The following is a 19,350-nucleotide window of genomic DNA, read 5'->3' as shown; positions in this document are numbered from 1 at the left end:
GAAGTCAACGTCCAGAAGTGAAGGTACCAAAAGTCGGACATACTACAGCCCAGCGCCCTACGAACAGCTGGAGTAGGAAGTCGGATGGGGGTAGGACGAAATGGTCAATGGTTAAGTCTCTAAATGACCGACCACCTTTGTGCGTTAAAAGTACCAGATACCGACACCCTGGTAAAGCCACCAATTACTGCACCCCATGGCAGTGGTTGGGATACAGGTTCACATAATTGATGCCGTCAGAGGTTTTTGAATGGGGGAATGTGTTTGCCATACAGGGTCGCAGTGATAATTGCGTCACAGGTTTGATTGCGACTTAGGTTCTCTTTTCCTGAGTCGATCGTGTCACTGGTTCGTGGGAAATGGTCCACCCATTGCTGCACCTTCTGCTGGGTTGAGTGGCTTGCGTCACAGTAGTAGGGTACTACTACCCATGCTGGATTTGTCACCTGTCCGGGCTAGGTGGACGCTGGCGTAGGGCACTATGATGATAGACCTCCGGTGGTATGGTCTCTGTTACTAGGTACACCGGGCTATAAATTCTGACACACTGTCACTGGTTCTGTCTGGAGAAGAATAGTGTCACTGGGCTTTAGGGGCAGAATGTATTTGAGACAAAGGCTCACATTAGTGATTCACACGTTGGATTTCTAAGAGTGGATTGTGTTTGGGGTACAAGGTGGTGGTCACATCACTGAGTCTCGGGGGATTATGTATGGCACGCCAAACCGGACAAAATTCTCAATTGGTTGTTACTAGACTCAATCTAGCGCCAACATAGTCAAGACGGTCGAGTCGATATACTCGAACCTCTCGCGTCGACATACTCAAGCCTCTCGCGTCGATATACTCGAGCCTCTTACGTCAACATAGTCAATTCACTCTAGCGTCGACATAGTCAAAACACTCTCGCGTTAACGAAATTAAATTTAATAAACAACATGTTATTCCATAAAATTTCCCGAAACCGGCTTTAAATATGAATAAAATCACGTTAAATATTGAAACATCTTACAATACGCACTGATTACAAATAATGGGAGTACACAAATTAAATCTGAAAGCCCCAGAATGACTGTTATTGAAAAAAATTGTTCGCTAACTATTAGATCTAACAATATAAATAAATTTAATTAACGCCTTAAAACTTAAACGTTCAAAATCATTCGAAAATCAACCGAAAACTATTTTCTTGAACTTGGTGAAGTTCACATTTATCTAGGCTAAGTATGCCAATTCTCCTATTGTACCTTTTAGTAACACCCGGAATTGACTATGTCGACGCGAGAGGCACGAGTGTCGACACGAGAGTGTTTTGACTATGTCGACGCGAGAGTGAATTGACTATGTCGACGCGAGAGTGAATTGACTATGTCGACGCTAGAGTGAATTGACTATGTTGACGTAAGAGGCTCGAGTATATCGACGCGAGAGGCTTGAGTATGTCGACGCGAGAGGTTCGAGTATATCGACGCGACCGTCTTGACTATGTTGGCGCTAGACTGAGTCTAGTAACAACCAATTGAGAATTTTGTCCGGTTTGGCGTGCCATAATTATGCTCATATATGGTTGGTTATCAACGTCGCAATTAGAGTGATGTCTCATGGTCAAATTCTGTTGCAAGTACAGACCCAATGAGGGTCATACGAGATAAAACGGTCTAATGGGATTATGGGAGCAATATTTTGGAATATCCGTTTGTCTATGGACGAGAATAAGGAGAGCTTACCTTAATTTTACTTCCAGCAGTCGTTGGACGGCCTTTAACAGTTCCTTTTAAGTTCTCCATAAACAAACCTTTGACAAATGGTCTATAAAGAAAATATTTCATTAACCTACGAACAAACGTGCCATTTCTGCAATTTTTGTTATTACTTAGTACTAGTTTGCATGAGTTGTATGATATCATTGAATAATACGTCACGGTTCTTTTCGCAAAAGCCATCAACGTCATAGGACACTTTCCCGGCGTAATGGTGGATGGTGAAACCGCCTCCGCATCTTTGGAAGTGTTCATGACTGCTCACAGCCGCGTTTAATTTCTACAGTATGGAAAGATTATTATTAGCAAGATCTCTTTATTGCGCAACACGTTCGTCAGTTTTAGGCCGGGTGAAATCTCACTGCTCTGTTTTGCGCCATCTATACTGGAAACCCCAAACTACTTATAAGAAATTATAGGAACAAATTGTTTTATGGTACTAATTTTGTCTTCTTTATAATTTGTAGTAGTATCTTAGTAATTAAACAGTAGAAATACAATAAAATGATAAGATTCTATAGATGGCGCATCGTAGTGTACAATATGTATTCAGTCTAGCATAATTTTCGCTAGATGGAACGAATTTACGAAGTTATATTTCCCTCTCTACGTACTCGCTTTTCCCCCACCAGAAGCGGGTACGTTTGTAAGGAACGGTTTGCGTTTCGTTATATGTCAGAGATAAGGGGGTGCTCTGACCTCTCCATAAACAGATCTTGTCAATTGGTGTAAGTATATGAAATGAGGAATCTCACCTGTTGAAGTTGACCATCGGCGCCTTCACTAACAGCGTGCATAGTGGCGCACACATCGTCGAGCACACTCATAATTCCGGGAGGAGCTTTGCTCTCAATTAGATCGCAGACTATTTTATTATTAAAATAGTTAATCGGCGTCCATTTAATGCCCTCTTGATTGTATTCTTCCTGTAAGAATATAAAAGTGTTAATTATTTTCTTGGATTTAGTTAAATTGTGAAATATTAATTCTTTCTGAATATGAGATCAGTATTAAATATATTTCCCCTGTCAGAGATGGAATCAGCGCCGTGCTTGGACATTTCGGGCCCCATTTCATATTATGTCATCGTGGGCCCTTCTAACTGAAATTTCATGGAGAAGGGCGAGACGATGGGCCCCCTATCGTACCGGGCCCCTAAAGAACGTGCTTGTGGGCTCGTTTCTGGCAGGCCCGCGGATATTTATCCCCTCTGTTAGTTTCGCTCTAGGAGCAACAAACACAGCACCCGTCAAAAGTCGTGTATTTTCTCGCGTACAGTTTTCATTGGTTAGACGCTTTAGCGCCTGTTGTCGTCGGAAGGGGGGAATTCGGAAACTGTCTCTCCCCCCCGCCCGTAAATCGTGCAGCGTAAAGGTTCGTCCAATGAAATTTGTACACAACACTGCGTGCTTAAAGGCTAGCTGCGTTCTCCTAGGTTTCTCTGTACGAGTTTAGTATTGGGTCTATTGAAATACACCGACATATGTATTCAGAGGAGCGTCACGAAATTGGTCTACAATTTTCTCACGAACTTTAATTTGATTCTACCTTTCACAGATTTGTAGGCAAATGGTTTAGTATAGCAAAAATTCGCTTGATGACTTAGGCTTAAGGTGGTGTTAAATAGGAACATCCTGTTTATTTGTCGAAGTGAAAGAGCATTACCAACCTGTTCGGCTTTAAGGGTGAGCTCGATGAAGATTTGCTGCAGTTTCTCGTTGACGTAGTTGATGCAAAACTGCTCGAAGCCGTTTTTGATAAATATTTCGAAGCCGTAAATATCCAATATCCCCAGAGACAGTTCTTTCTCGTCCGTTTGCATGGCGTCGTTTACAACCTACCGAACCAATTATTTACATGTTAGGTTCACTTTAACCAGGAAACTATAGAGGTATACACTTGGAATGTCTAAGGTTCTATTGGGACGGTTATACGAAAGCGCGTCGAGAAAAAGGCGGGGCTTAACTACGTAAAGTGTAAGACGTAACACGACATTTCGAATTCATTGGTTCGAGGTTTGACGCGAAAAGAAAGCGTCGTCATGGTAACAAATAGGCGGTATTCCCGCGCAAAAAAAGGCTTATAAAACAATGGATTTAAAAACCTCAATATCTTATCGTACTTAATATTTTTCAGTATTTATAATGTTCTTCGCGAAAGAAGTGTAGTGATACCTAATTTCAGGTATTTGTATGGCTTAATGACGAGTTTTCGTCGAATTAGGGTAGCGAGGCGCGAGAGTTTTTGTCGTGAGTTTTCCCGCTTTAAGACACGCCCATTTCTACGAGCTTCATCACGGCCGTAAAAATCTTCCTTAAACATTTCAAGTGTATACCTATACAGGGTATCTCCAATTGATCGGCCCAGGCATTTTTCTCAAAAACTATACTTTCTAGAAATGTGAAATTTGTACTCTCTCGGTTTCCCGCTTTTTGCAGCCTACTTCCACGGGTTAGTAAGCCACACTTTGAAGCTCTCTCGCGACTTTTCCTTGACCTGTTCGAAACATTTTAAAATTCCTTCACTTTTCCTTGACCAAATTCCCTGACTTTTCCCTGGCCTGTTCGAAACATTTTAAAATTCCCTGACTTTTCCTTGACCAAATTCCCTGACTTTTCCTTGACCAAATTTCCTGACTTTTCCCTGGCCTGTTCGAAACATTTTAAAATTCGATGACTTTTCCCTGACCTTTTGGAAACATTTTAAATTCCCTGATTTTCCCTGACCTGTTCGAAACATTTTAAAATTCCCTGAATTTTCCCTGACCTGTTCGAAACATTTTAAAATTCCCTGATTTTCCTTAACCTTTTGGAAACATTTTAAAATTCCCTGACTTTTCCTTGACCAAATTCCCTGACTTTTCCCTGACCTGTTCGAAACATTTTAAAATTCCCTGACTTTTCCCTGACCTGTTCGAAACATTTTAAAATTCCCTGACTTTTCCCTGACCCGTTCGAAACATTTTAAAATTCCCTGACTTTTCCCTGACCTGTTCGAAACATTTTAAAATTCCCTGATTTTCCTTGACCTTTTGGAAACATTTTAAAATTCCCTGACTTTCCTTGACCTTTTGAAAACATTTTAAAATTCCCTGACTTTCCTTGACCTTTTGAAAACATTTTAAAATTCCCTGACTTTCCTTGACCTTTTGGAAACATTTTAAAATTCCCTGACTTTCCTGGACCTTTTGGAAACATTTTAAAATTCCCTGACTTTCCTTGACCTTTTGGAAACATTTTAAAATTCCCCGACTTTCCTTGATCTTTTGGAAACATTTTAAAATTCCCTGACTTTCCTTGACTTTTTGGAAACATTTTAAAATTCCCTGACTTTCCTTGACTTTTTGGAAACATTTTAAAATTCCCTGACTTTCCTTGACCTTTTGAAAACATTTTAAAATTCCCTGACTTTCCTTGACCTTTAGGAAACATTTTAAAATTCCCTGACTTTCCTTGACTTTTTGGAAACATTTTAAAATTCCCTGACTTTCCTTGACTTTTTGGAAACATTTTAAAATTCCCTGACTTTCCTTGACCTTTTGGAAACATTTTAAAATTCCCTGACTTTTCCAGGTTTTACAGGTAGTGTACGGACCCTGTTACCTGATAGTTTTTGTGAATTCGAATGGGAGTTGAATTACCTTGACCAAATAGTCGAAGAGGCGGGCGTAGAGGGCTTTGGCCAGCGCGTCTCTCGTGTGGGACGCTTGTTCCACGTTCAGATTGACGTTGATGACTTCCTTCTGGTTTCCCCATTTACTATCCATCACTCGTGATATTAACTTCTCGTTCAATAAGCCGCCATCGACTCCGAGCAAATAAGCCGGGAAATCCAAAACTATGAAATCAAATAAAGTGCTTTTCAACCATGACTATGAAACATAAGCACGATTGCCACAAAATTTTTAGTTTCAAATTCTCTGACTATTCCCGGTTTTCCCTGACCATTTTAAAAGATTTTCCCTGACTTTTAAGGCCAAAATCTTTATTTTATATTTTACTTTTATCAGAAGTTAATAAATTCAAATGGACTTAAATTTCAGTAAATGTTGAAAGTTTTTGACAAATTTTAAAGGAAATAAATGATAATCATAGAAATTATGATAGATCTAGAGTAAACTTATCTTCAAAAAGTGTGAAAAGAAAATCGAGTTCTCTGACCTTTTAAAATTCTTAAAATTCCCTGACCTTTCCCTAACTTTTTAGGCCCATTTTTAAATTTCTTGATTTCCCTGACGTGTGGCAACACTGATTAGTAACAAAACTATCGAATAAAACCTTTTTAACTATTAATTTAATTCCAGTTTATTTTTAATAAATATTTCACTTTATATCACGAAAATATACTTAGAAAGAATGACTATTTTGAGACGATCCCCTGGTGTGCGAAAAGGGAGGAGCTTAAATCGCTTCCAAATACGTCAGGGAAACAATGAGGTCAAAATTTACTCCAGCTCTTCAATCGCGTCATAGGATGTCCGTTTGAGGGCTGATTTCACTTTGGTTTAGGGGGAAGGAGTTTACTTTTTGAGCGTAAGGGAGATTGTACAAATAAATTCTTAATATCATAACAGATTGTCACCGGAAGGTGGACATTGTCGAAATACCACCACGGAATCAATATAGTCCGCCCGGGTATGTGATCGCGTTGTTCGCAGTGTTCGAACTCGCAGACTGAGACAGCTCTGCTAAGAACAGTACACGAGACAACATTTTACCCAAGATCGTTCCAAGGGATCTAGTCATTTCATTTCATACATTTTAAGATACTTTTAATGATGAAATCTTTTAATTATTAAAAGATACTTGATAATTCTAAGACCACATGTAAAACTCTCAGGATAGCTGGGACCGTATTTGGGGTAAAGAAATATATACTGGTATTTTAGACTTTTCAGATAAAGTCCACATCTTTTGGGCTAGCTTCTTTTAAACTATGAATTGATTGAATGGGTTGGTTTTTAACCCCTTTCCGATACAATCTAATAATCTGGTTGAGAAGTAACCTATTTGAAATTCTAACTTTAATCCAACCAAACCATGGTATCCGACTAGACAGGTGGACCAAATTACTATAAATGGAAATGAGATAGCGATGTTTCTCCCAAAACGGAAAGGTTGTACCATCAGAAGTTCATAGTAAACCTCTTCGAAGGCAACTATTTTACGTGTGTACTGGAAAAATTGTTTCGACGAGTGTGTGCTGGCGGAGGTGCATCTAAATAAAGTGCGTCGATTAATGAAGGCACTGCTACCGTTTGCGCATGCCCGGTAAGTATAGTTATTGAAGGAAATACTACAGACTGTATAGCAGACGATGGGACGTTCTAAGACCGCGTCCGTAGTTGACGTTGTGGCAGTGCCGGATTAAGGACTAAGCCTACTAGGCCCAGACCTATGGGCCCCCACCACTGATGAAAACAATGGATTTCTCACTAATTCGGATTAAGAGAAAAACATATCAGGCTTGTTGCTTTATTATTTGAAAAATCATTATTCTCGTGACATAAGCTCAGCTTCGAGTTTCGCGTTTTTAGGCTTTCCTTACATATGCCCCCATCAACTTACAATTGTTAGTGCATAGGGCCCCACCTTCAGTAAATCCGGTACCGCGTTGTGGTCACATACCGGTGCGATACAAATTAAAGTAATCCTGTTGACCACACTGATACTCTTCCGTATTGCTTTTAGAGAGCTACTATTCCAGTGACGCAGTGAGAGGTAATAATTTGGATCAGCTCGGTCGGAAATTCATCTTTTAAATTTAAAGGTCCACAGCATCGTTGGGATAATTCCGGACCAATTTTCGGTAGCACCTCCCCTTTCGTCACGTGACTCAGGCATACCTTCCCGCTTCTCAAAACCTTAGAGAGGTTAAGCCAGCCCCAGTAAAAGTGAAAGGGACACTTAAGCCTGGACCTCCCTTAACCCACCTATTAGGCTCGGCTCTAGATCCACTCAGAGCTACTCAGACTTTGAAAACCTATTTTGGATTAGACGCCGACGCCGATCGTTTTTTACGCCGCCAACGACGCTGCCGATGTTTTCTCGGCGCGCCGCCGACGGTGTATAATATTTTTTAACAGGGCTACAGCAGCTTTAACAAAAATGTAGTTCTTTCTTTATCACATTTCAATTATTACTTTGATAGTGCAAATAAAAGAGTTTATTTTCTACCGAATTTTAATATAAACGCCGCCGCCGCCGCCGTTACATTTTGGTTCAACGCCGCCTCCGACAAAAAAAAGTCGGCGCAACGCCGATCGTGCCGCCACCGCCAATGGAAAATCACCGGATCGCCGCCGCTGGTCAAAAGTTCGAAGCGTCGGGGTATATTTTGGATCATCCTCTCTAAACAAACGCCATTAAAACCGATAAATGGCACGATATTGTCTTTGCTCGGGGGTAGTTGGGAAACAGATACTTCTTCCGGAAGGAGATATCTTATTTACGTCTGTTGTTATCGAATATCGAGGTAAATATTGGATCTTGCTGGTGGGAGTCGGGGCGGGGGAATGGAATATTTATTGGTAACTTACAGCCTGGGTCTGAAACAGCAGCGTAGTTTCCGTTTTCGTCGAAGAGAACATTTCCCAGGTGGAGAACTCCCGCCACGATTTCAAGGACGTTTTGTTGGTCTTTCTCGGTCATGCCCATCACAGACATTGCTTTCTGTAATCGGAAAATAAAGAGGAATCAGTTAGCGGGAGTGACTGGGACCTAGGAGCAACAAACACAACACCCCACACAAGGAGAACGCCACCCGTCGAAAGTCGTGCATTTTCTTGCGTAGTTTTCATTGGTTAGACGCTTTAGAGTTTGCTGCCGTCGGAAGGAGAAAATTCGGAAATTGTCTTCCCCCTTTCCGTAAAACGAGCAGCTTAAAGGCTTGCCCAATGAAATTTGTACACAACACTGCGTTAGCGTGTTTAAAGGCTAGCTGCGTTCTCCTTGTGTTTATTGCTAATAATTGAGTCAGTGTTGACGGATATGACGCTATTGTTCCAAAAGTTTGCCGAAATCACTCAATTTCCCGCCAAAACTTATCGGGACCAGTGGCGTAACCAGAATTCGGGTTCGGAGGGCACACACAATTGAATAAATTAAATTAAAAATAAAAAGATTGTTCATATAATCATACATTTCGAGGGGGCCGTGCCCCTTGTACCCCCTGCCTACGCCACTGATTGGGACCCAAATAATGGTTTAGTAAGCAATAGGCTTAGTTAGTGCTTCCAATGAGTAGAAGGAAAGTAAGGGCGAGACATCGATCCCGGGGTCGGGGTCAGGTTCGGGATCGGGGTCCGGGATTTAAGGGGTGAAATGGGGGTAAAATCATCGAAAAGTCAATGTATTTAGGGTATTTCTCGCGACGATTTGTTTTCTCATATATCAACATATTATGTCCAGGCCAACTTGTTCATATATCTCCGCTTATCTCGAAAGATACTTGAACGTATATCTTATCGCGTTTTATCGTACGGAATAAGTTGAAATGATGTAAAAAGTGATAACCTGAGTGGGAGATAGCGCGCGTGCGCGGATTTCCTGGGGCGCGGATTACCCGGGAGGCGCGGTTAATTTGAATTTAAGAGTGTTTTGACGTTATGGAATATGGGACGCGGTTAACGTGCGCGGATTGGGGCGCGGTTAATTTGAATTTAAAACATGGATTTGAGTGTTTTGACGTCATGGAATATTCGTTGTTAAAGTAGAATGGAAATATTTTTAAACTTCATTTTAATATCATTGTAGAATGCTTGACACTTGAACCTATCTCACGAGTATTTCTTTAAACGAATATTTTAAGTATGAGAAACGTATCGTTCTCAAGTATTGTAATTGAGGATCGGGTAAATTCCTATATACGTAACGCGATACACTTCGAAATGCGTATACGTAGAATGGAATTAATTTTAAACCGCGCGCGTGCGCGGATTACCTGGGAGGCGCGGATTGCCCGGGCGCGCGGTTAATTTGAATTTAAAACATGGATTCCCTCTCCGAAATAATTTATGTACCCAAAATTGGACCGCAAGTTTTTTTCTTTTAGGGGAATCTCTATGGGAGTTTAACATTACAATAAAGCTAATAGGTCCAGTTTGGGGTACTTTTGGTCCGAAATGGGGTACATAGGGCCGAAAATGGTGACTTTGGTCGTTTTAAGGGTACTTTTGGTCTATTTTGGTCCATTTTTGGGTACATCAGAAAAGCAGTTGGAAAAACGAAGAGCCTTATTTTTTTCCACCCATCTCCAAACTCCAAAAATTTATTGCTATAATTTATTTATCCCTTCCGTAGGTATAAAATAAGATAAAAACCACTTACCTATATTTTAATTACGGTAAATTAAAAATACTTAATTAGTGTACTAAGTTACGTTTAAAAGAACCTTTTGTAACAATTCCAATATGTAAATATAGGTATAAGGATTGAAAAAATACTTAAAGTGGTTTTACTGATAAACTCTAAAGGAATTTAACTTTAAAGGGTATCTTAGATTATTGTTTTTAATTTTATTCAAGTTGAAAACGTATTAAGAGTCCTTCAAAGTACTATAAAAGGATTTTATTTACGAACTTAATTCATATTTTCTTCAAACTTTCAATTCACTTTTATTACTATTTAAATAAGGTAAAATATAATTCTTATACACAAATATAGTCAGAAAGATACTATAAATCACTAAAATTAAAATTAAATTAAATTTGTGTGGATAAGATTTGTAAATATCATTTTGAAACTAATAACTTTCACGCTTTATTTAAGTCAAGCCAATAAAAACAATTACCTATATTTTAAATACGGTAAAATATAAATACATTTCCGATATGTAAATAGGTAGGATAACACTATGAAAAGTTCCTTTTTCTTCTTTTAATACGACAACACACAACTCTGATACGCGAATATATAAAGAAAATATAAAAAAAATTTACTCTACGTTCGATACGTTAAAATACATTTCCGATACACAAATATAGATAAAGAAATACTATAAAATGTAAAAAGGTAGAAAAATACTACACATTAACCATTATGAATTTAAGCTTACAACATCCTTCACGTATAGAGCATAACATATATGTTCAGAGTTAACTTGTTTCCTCGTTATCTTTATCGCATGTGTTTTAAATAGCGTATGGAACAAGTTAAGAATGTACTGAAATGGTGTATGTTTAAACCTCGTAGAATAAAGAGTAAAACATATGTTCAGAGTCGGCTTGATTACTAAAGCGAATAACACAGAGACGTTTCCGGTAGGAAGAAAAATACTACAACACTCTCTATACTCTACATTCAACACGTTAAAATATACTTCCGAAATGCCAATATAGGTAGTAAAATACTACAAAATTTCTATACTTTACCTTCAATACGTTAAATTACATTCCAATATGTAAATATAGGAGGAAAAATACTACAAAAGCCTCTTTTCTTGGCGTTCAATATGTTAAAATAGATTTCTGAAATGCAAATGTAGGTAGTAAATACTACAAAATCTCTATACTCTACCTTCAATACGTTAAATTACATTCCAATATGTAAATATAGGTAGTAAATACTACAAAAGCCTCTTTTCTTGGCGTTCAATATGTTAAAATAGATTTCTGAAATGCAAATATAGGTAGTAATTACTACAAAAGCCTCTTACTCTACGTTCAATACGTTAAATTAATGATATGCCTCCGATCGAATCGTTCATTTTTTCCTATTTAAATATACGCATTTAAATTAGAATTGCTTCTAGTGTTCGGCAGTCGATTAATTTTTATCCAAAAATTTTCCGATTTATTTAAAAAACGTTGGTAAAAAGAATATCATTTTAACTTATTTAATTGTGTTTTTTACCCAACCAAGCATTTATTTGAATAAAAGTGGTATTTATTTAAATAACCAATAGTTAAATAAAAATTGTTAAATGTTTAAATAATCGAAAGTGAACAAGCCTATTTTTTAAATAAAACAAACAGACTTTAGAGTTGATAAGATTTGTAAATATCATTTGTAACTAATAATTTTCACGCTTTATTTAAGTCAAGCAATTACATTTTTAAAAATGAAAGAAGTTAAACAATATAAAAATTTGTAAATATTGTAAATATTTTTAGGTAATAAAGAAATTAAGAAATGTTTTAATTAATTAAAATATATATATATATATATATTGGAATTGTTACAAAAGGTTCTTTTAAACGTAACTTAGTACATTAATTTATTTTGGAAGTTCAAAACGTATTAAGAGCCCTTCAGAGTACTATAAAAGGATTTCATTTACAAACTAAATTAATATTTTCTTCAAACTTTCAATTCGTTATAATTTGAATTTAAATGAAAACATCATGGATTATAGGTGCGTAATCTACTATTTGACCGAACGGATTAAAAAAATACTTAAAGTAAGTGGTTTTACTGATAAACTAAAGGAATTTAACTTTAAAGGGTATCTTAGATTATTGTTTTTAATATTATTCAAGTTCAAAACGTATTAAGAGTCCTTCAAAGTAATTTAAAAGAATTTTATTTACGAACTAAATCCATATTTTAGAAGTTAGTTTGTATGAAATACTTACTAATACCTGAAAAATGGACTTTAGAGTTGATAAGATTTGTAAATATCATTTGAAACTAATAATTTTCACGCTTTATTTAAGTCAAGCAATTACATTTTTAAAAATGAAAGAAGTTAAACAATATAAAAATTTGTAAATATTGTAAATATTTTTAGGTAATAAAGAAATTAAGAAATGTTTTAATTAAAATATCTTTCATTTTCTACTACATTTTTAAAAATGAAAGAAGTTTAACAATATAATTATTCTAATATAATTTCAAAATCAGGTATTATTTAAAGTACAAATGCATAATTTCGTGAAGCAATTCTTATTTAAATACTTTTATTTAATTAATTTGTGTATCTGAAATGTATTAATTGAAAAATAAGTGGGTTTTACTATTTATCACGGTTTTTTATATATATATATATATTGGAATTGTTACAAAAGGTTCTTTTAAACGTAACTTAGTACATTAATTTATTTTGGAAGTTCAAAACGTATTAAGAGCCCTTCAGAGTACTATAAAAGGATTTCATTTACAAACTAAATTAATATTTTCTTCAAACTTTTAATTCGTTATAATTTGAATTTAAATGAAAACATCATGGATTATAGGTGCGTAATCTACTATTAGACCGAACTAATTAAAAAAAATACTTAAAGTAAGTGGTTTTACTGATAAACTCTAAAGGAATTTTGGAATTTTCTAGAATAGCAAAGTAAAACTAAAACGTAAACCAAGTTTAAAACGAAACTAATAACTGGGAGAAAGGTTGAAATAAGTAATTCTAATTTAAATGCGTATATTTAAATAGGAAAAAATGAACGTATTGAACGTAGAGTAAGAGGCTTTTGTAGTAATTACTACCTATATTTGCATTTCAGAAATCTATTTTAACATATTGAACGCCAAGAAAAGAGGCTTTTGTAGTATTTACTACCTATATTTGCATTTCAGAAATCTATTTTAACATATTGAACGCCAAGAAAAGAGGCTTTTGTAGTATTTACTACCTATATTTACATATTGGAATGTAATTTAACGTATTGAAGGTAGAGTATAGAGATTTTGTAATATTTACTACCTACATTTGCATTTCAGAAATCTATTTTAACATATTGAACGCCAAGAAAAGAGGCTTTTGTAGTATTTTTCCTCCTATATTTACATATTGGAATGTAATTTAACGTATTGAAGGTAAAGTATAGAGATTTTGTAGTATTTTACTACCTATATTGGCATTTCGGAAGTATATTTTAACGTGTTGAATGTAGAGTATAGAGAGTGTTGTAGTATTTTTCTTCCTACCGGAAACGTCTCTGTGTTATTCGCTTTAGTAATCAAGCCGACTCTGAACATATGTTTTACTCTTTATTCTACGTGGTTTAAACATACACCATTTCAGTACATTCTTAACTTGTTTCATACGCTATTTAAAACACATGCGATAAAGATAACGAGGAAACAAGTTAACTCTGAACATATATGTTATGCTCTATACGTGAAGGATGTTGTAAGCTTAAATTCATAATGGTTAATGTGTAGTATTTTTCTACCTTTTTACATTTTATAGTATTTCTTTATCTATATTTGTGTATCGGAAATGTATTTTAACGTATCGAACGTAGAGTAAATTTTTTTTTTAATATTTTCTTTATATATTCGCGTATCAGAGTTGTGTGTTGTCGTATTAAAAGAAGAAAAAGGAACTTTTCATAGTGTTATTCTACCTATTTACATATCGGAAATGTATTTATATTTTACCGTATTTAAAATATAGGTAATTGTTTTTATTGGCTTGACTTAAATAAAGCGTGAAAGTTATTAGTTTCAAAATGATATTTACAAATCTTATCCACACAAATTTAATTTAATTTTAATTTTAGTGATTTATAGTATCTTTCTGACTATATTTGTGTATAAGAATTATATTTTACCTTATTTAAATAGTAATAAAAGTGAATTGAAAGTTTGAAGAAAATATGAATTAAGTTCGTAAATAAAATCCTTTTATAGTACTTTGAAGGACTCTTAATACGTTTTCAACTTGAATAAAATTAAAAACAATAATCTAAGATACCCTTTAAAGTTAAATTCCTTTAGAGTTTATCAGTAAAACCACTTTAAGTATTTTTTCAATCCTTATACCTATATTTACATATTGGAATTGTTACAAAAGGTTCTTTTAAACGTAACTTAGTACACTAATTAAGTATTTTTAATTTACCGTAATTAAAATATAGGTAAGTGGTTTTTATCTTATTTTATACCTACGGAAGGGATAAATAAATTATAGCAATAAATTTTTGGAGTTTGGAGATGGGTGGAAAAAAATAAGGCTCTTCGTTTTTCCAACTGCTTTTCTGATGTACCCAAAAATGGACCAAAATAGACCAAAAGTACCCTTAAAACGACCAAAGTCACCATTTTCGGCCCTATGTACCCCATTTCGGACCAAAAGTACCCCAAACTGGACCTATTAGCTTTATTGTAATGTTAAACTCCCATAGAGATTCCCCTAAAAGAAAAAAACTTGCGGTCCAATTTTGGGTACATAAATTATTTCGGAGAGGGAATCCATGTTTTAAATTCAAATTAACCGCGCGCCCGGGCAATCCGCGCCTCCCAGGTAATCCGCGCACGCGCGCGGTTTAAAATTAATTCCATTCTACGTATACGCATTTCGAAGTGTATCGCGTTACGTATATAGGAATTTACCCGATCCTCAATTACAATACTTGAGAACGATACGTTTCTCATACTTAAAATATTCGTTTAAAGAAATACTCGTGAGATAGGTTCAAGTGTCAAGCATTCTACAATGATATTAAAATGAAGTTTAAAAATATTTCCATTCTACTTTAACAACGAATATTCCATGACGTCAAAACACTCAAATCCATGTTTTAAATTCAAATTAACCGCGCCCCAATCCGCGCACGTTAACCGCGTCCCATATTCCATAACGTCAAAACACTCTTAAATTCAAATTAACCGCGCCTCCCGGGTAATCCGCGCCCCAGGAAATCCGCGCACGCGCGCTATCTCCCACTCAGGTTATCACTTTTTACATCATTTCAACTTATTCCGTACGATAAAACGCGATAAGATATACGTTCAAGTATCTTTCGAGATAAGCGGAGATATATGAACAAGTTGGCCTGGACATAATATGTTGATATATGAGAAAACAAATCGTCGCGAGAAATACCCTAAATACATTGACTTTTCGATGATTTTACCCCCATTTCACCCCTTAAATCCCGGACCCCGATCCCGAACCTGACCCCGACCCCGGGATCGATGTCTCGCCCTTACTTTCCTTCTACTCCAATGGCCAACTGATCAGGTTATTAAGGTCGTAATTTTTAGATAGCTGAAGGTAATCAGTTATTCAGGTCAGGTTAATCTTTAATATTCCCCCTCAGCCAGCAATCTGTTTTCAAATTGAATCTGTTTCATTAATTCATCAGATTCAGTTAGCTGAACAGCACGGTCTGACTTCTACATAAACATGTGGAAAGCAAATCGATAAATGTAAGAAATCTGAAATATGCTCTTGACGAGGTCATGGGGCCCATAATTAAGCTCAAGCCTAGGGGCCCGAGACGAGGTTATGGGGTCCATAATTAAGCTCAAGCCTAGGGGCCCGAGACGAGGTTATGGGGCCCATAATTAAGCTCAAGCCTAGGGGCCCGAGACGAGGTTATGGGGCCCATAATTAAGCTCAAGCCTAGGGGCTCGAGACGAGGTTATGGGGCCCATAATTAAGCTCAAGCCTAGGGGCCCGAGACGAGGTTATGGGGTTTATAATTAATCTCAAGCCTAGGGGTCCGAGACGAGGTCATGCGGTTCGTAAGTAAGCTCAAGTCTAGGTGTCCGAGACGAGGTCATGGGGCCCATAATTAAGCTCAAGCCTAGGGGCCCGAGACGAGGTTATGGGGCCCATAATTAAGCTCAAGCCTAGGGGCCCGAGAGGAGGTTATGGGGCCCATAATTAAGCCCAAGCCTAGGGGCCCGAGACGAGGTTATGGGGCCCATAATTAAGCTCAAGCCTAGGGGCCCGAGAGGAGGTTATGGGGCCCATAATTAAGCTCAAGCACAGGGACGAGCTGCAATTTTGGCGCCCCCTATCGGCTCCTGTCTAGTTGCATTCGCTCCCCCTAGATGTCGTTAGCGTAATAATCAAAACAAGTTCCGTAAGTATCAAAATTTTGCCTAAAAGGTGTGGCAAATTAGGAGCTTCTCGCATTGATTGGCTTCTCGGAATCACGTGACTATTAATTATTTAAACACCTGGTTTCGGGAAGCCAATAGACGGCGGACAACTCGCCATTCGATTTAGGTCCCGGAATTTGCTGCCATCTAGGAGCAACAAACACAAGGAGAACACAACTAGCCTTAAACACGCTAACGCAGTGTAGTGTACAAATTTCCTGAACGAGCCTTTACGCTGAACCTTTTACGGAAAGGGGGAAGACAATTTCCGAATTCCCCCCCTCCGACGGCAGCAGGCGCTAAAACGTCGAACCAATGAAAAATGTACACAAGAAAATTCACGACTTTTGACTGGTTGCGTTATCCTTGTGTGGGGTGTTGTGTTTGTTGCTCCTAGCTGCCACCTAGAAGCGCTTTTAGAAGCATTTTTGTAACCTTTTTTTAACTTTTTTTATTGAGCTGCCAATTGCTTAGTTAGTCACATGTAATCACTATTTATTTTATATTAAAAAATTCGCGCTCAGAAAATATATTGCAGAATAGTTCTTTTTATAAAATAAACTTGGCCATCTTGTTGAAATGTTGCCTCCCCGCTTTAGCTGTGGATCCGTTTTCTCTCCCACTAAAGAGTTTATGAACTCATTCTTAGGCATTGGCTGAACTATTCCAGGGCAACAATTCAACAAGCTAGGCAAGCGTAAAGACATTTTATAAAATCAACGCAGAAGGAGCTATAGAGTAATGGCACTGTGACGTCCTATAGATAAAAAATTTGCGACCAAAATGGCGGCCATGGCCAAAGCTACGGAGTGCTACTACTCTATTCCGAGTTTTCACCCTGTGCCACAAGCTGGGATCGAACCCGGGTGATGAAGATTTCGAACATAAAATATTAAGAACATCTTAAAGGCTGAAAGTGCGTTCTTCTGGCAATTAAACATTTTATTATCCGATATATTTTATTACAAAATTGGCCAACGTAGCTTCCTATTTTTATATTAACTGGAACATTTAATGAATTTTGAACAATTTTGTTTTCTCGATTTATCGATTTTTTAAAACGAAAATACTTTTATTTTTGTCAAATAGATGGCCTTGCGGTTTCTGTAATGGCATAATAACTATGATAATAAAGCTTTGTCATAGGCGAATACCTTTGGCTTGCCCTCGAGCCAATTTCGAGTTGCACTTTAGTTGGGACTGAATATAAAAGTTGGTAGTGGTGTAGCTCTGTACACGTTATATCGATTAAGACCTCTAGGTGTCACCTTTAACGTAGAAGGAATCTATTCCCTAGAATGACACTGAGTTTGATTGATTGGTAGATTAGACATGTTGAGACCGCCTAGAGAATCGGCAAACCCGATCAGGCGTTTGTTAAACTGGGTCTGTTCCGGGCCTTACTATAGAACTTTGATTAGTTCAAATTACTTGAAAATACGCCAATCTTTAAGCCACGCCCACAATTTTTAAAACAAGGGTTTTTTTATTTCAAAACAAGGACACGTACGCTATTTGTGGAAATTGCAAATCTAAAAGTCACTCTGGCAACTTTGCAATGGCGCCTTTTCCACGATGAATATTATTTTCAAAGAACTTTCTTAGTTTGAATTTTACTAGATTCCCTTTAGTGAAATCCTAAAATACAGGAATCCATACCTCTACTTGGAATGCTCCTCGCGGCAGATTTTCGTCTCGATGTGGCTGACGGTTTTTTTGACGTCACTATGTTAACTTAACAAACAACAACGTGAGAGGGGAGCGCGCAGAAGGGATTTTTTTTTATCGCATAGGCGGGGCCAAAGCCGTCAGAGTGATCTTACCATACGGGATACGGCAGGATAAGCATTCCAAGTAAAGGTATGGATTCCTGTAGAATACAATTGGCCATATAGGTCCATAAGAGGAGGAGCTACTCGATTTTAACCCAAATTCTTTTCAAATGCCCGTGTGTCCCTTTAAGATGTATTAAACTTTTACGCCGCTTTCAAATGTTTGTTTGAAACCAGAATGTATTTATTTATATTAGGGAAAATGACGATATTGATCAAATTATACTCCAGCTCTTCAATCGCGTCATAGGATGTCCGTTTTAGGGCTGATTTCACTTTGGAGTTTACTTTTCGAGCGTAAGGGAGATTGGGAGCACGCTAAAAATAGTTTCAAGTATAAATACACCTTAATAATAAATAAATTCTTAATATTACAACAGATTGTCACCGGAAGGTGGACATTGTCGAAATACCGCCACGGAATCAATATAGTCCGCCCGGGTATGTGCTCGCGTTGTTCGCAGTGTTCGAACTCGCAGACTGAGACAGCTCTGCTAAGAACAGTACACGAGACAACATTTTACCCAAGATCGTTCCAAGTGATCTAGTCATTTCAATTCAAACATTTTAAGATGCTTTTAATGAGCGAGAGAGAGAGAGAGATCATATTTCTCTATGTATGCTTGTAAAACTTTCGGGTTAGCCGGCACCGCTACACTATATTATACCACCATATTTCAAACATTTTAATTTAGTGTTGTAAGTCGGAAAATTTTCCGGAAAATGACCGAGGCCTCTTTGCCGGAAAATTTTCCGGATTTCTCCGAAAAAAATAAAAAAAAGTTTTAATTCCATGATTAGTCTAATATATTGTTTACAAATTTAAATAAAGAGGTATTTTCGCCTAATTTTTTCGAATAATAAAGTAAAACTAAACCTCTAGACTAGTTTAAACTTATTAACAATGTAACAATATTATTGTTTTAGTATGTTTACTGATATTAGACATTTCATATCGATAAAAAGTTAAAAACATTAAAA

At 36.9% G+C, this 19,350-nt stretch overlaps 1 protein-coding gene across 1 annotated transcript in view; it reads right to left on the bottom strand.

Moving 5' to 3' along the window:
* The window catches only part of LOC149921956 (unconventional myosin-Ie-like), a 189,144-nt gene that overhangs the window by 11,414 nt on the left and 158,380 nt on the right, over positions 1-19,350 (bottom strand). The window contains exons 10-15 of the mRNA XM_090162099.1: positions 8,299-8,431; positions 5,401-5,597; positions 3,430-3,597; positions 2,516-2,686; positions 1,874-2,040; positions 1,728-1,809 (exon numbers count right to left, since the gene is read on the bottom strand). Coding sequence (XP_090018225.1) covers positions 1,728-1,809; positions 1,874-2,040; positions 2,516-2,686; positions 3,430-3,597; positions 5,401-5,597; positions 8,299-8,431 — 918 coding nt within the window. The remainder of the gene's footprint in view (positions 1-1,727; positions 1,810-1,873; positions 2,041-2,515; positions 2,687-3,429; positions 3,598-5,400; positions 5,598-8,298; positions 8,432-19,350) is intronic.

The sequence above is a fragment of the Leiobunum rupestre genome, chromosome 11 (genome assembly GCF_980474605.1).
Source record: "Leiobunum rupestre chromosome 11, qqLeiRupe1.1.hap1, whole genome shotgun sequence".
Taxonomy (NCBI): domain Eukaryota; kingdom Metazoa; phylum Arthropoda; class Arachnida; order Opiliones; family Sclerosomatidae; genus Leiobunum; species Leiobunum rupestre.
The sequence above is the reverse complement of the archived record's forward strand: the minus strand, read 5'-3'. Positions and strand labels throughout refer to the sequence as shown.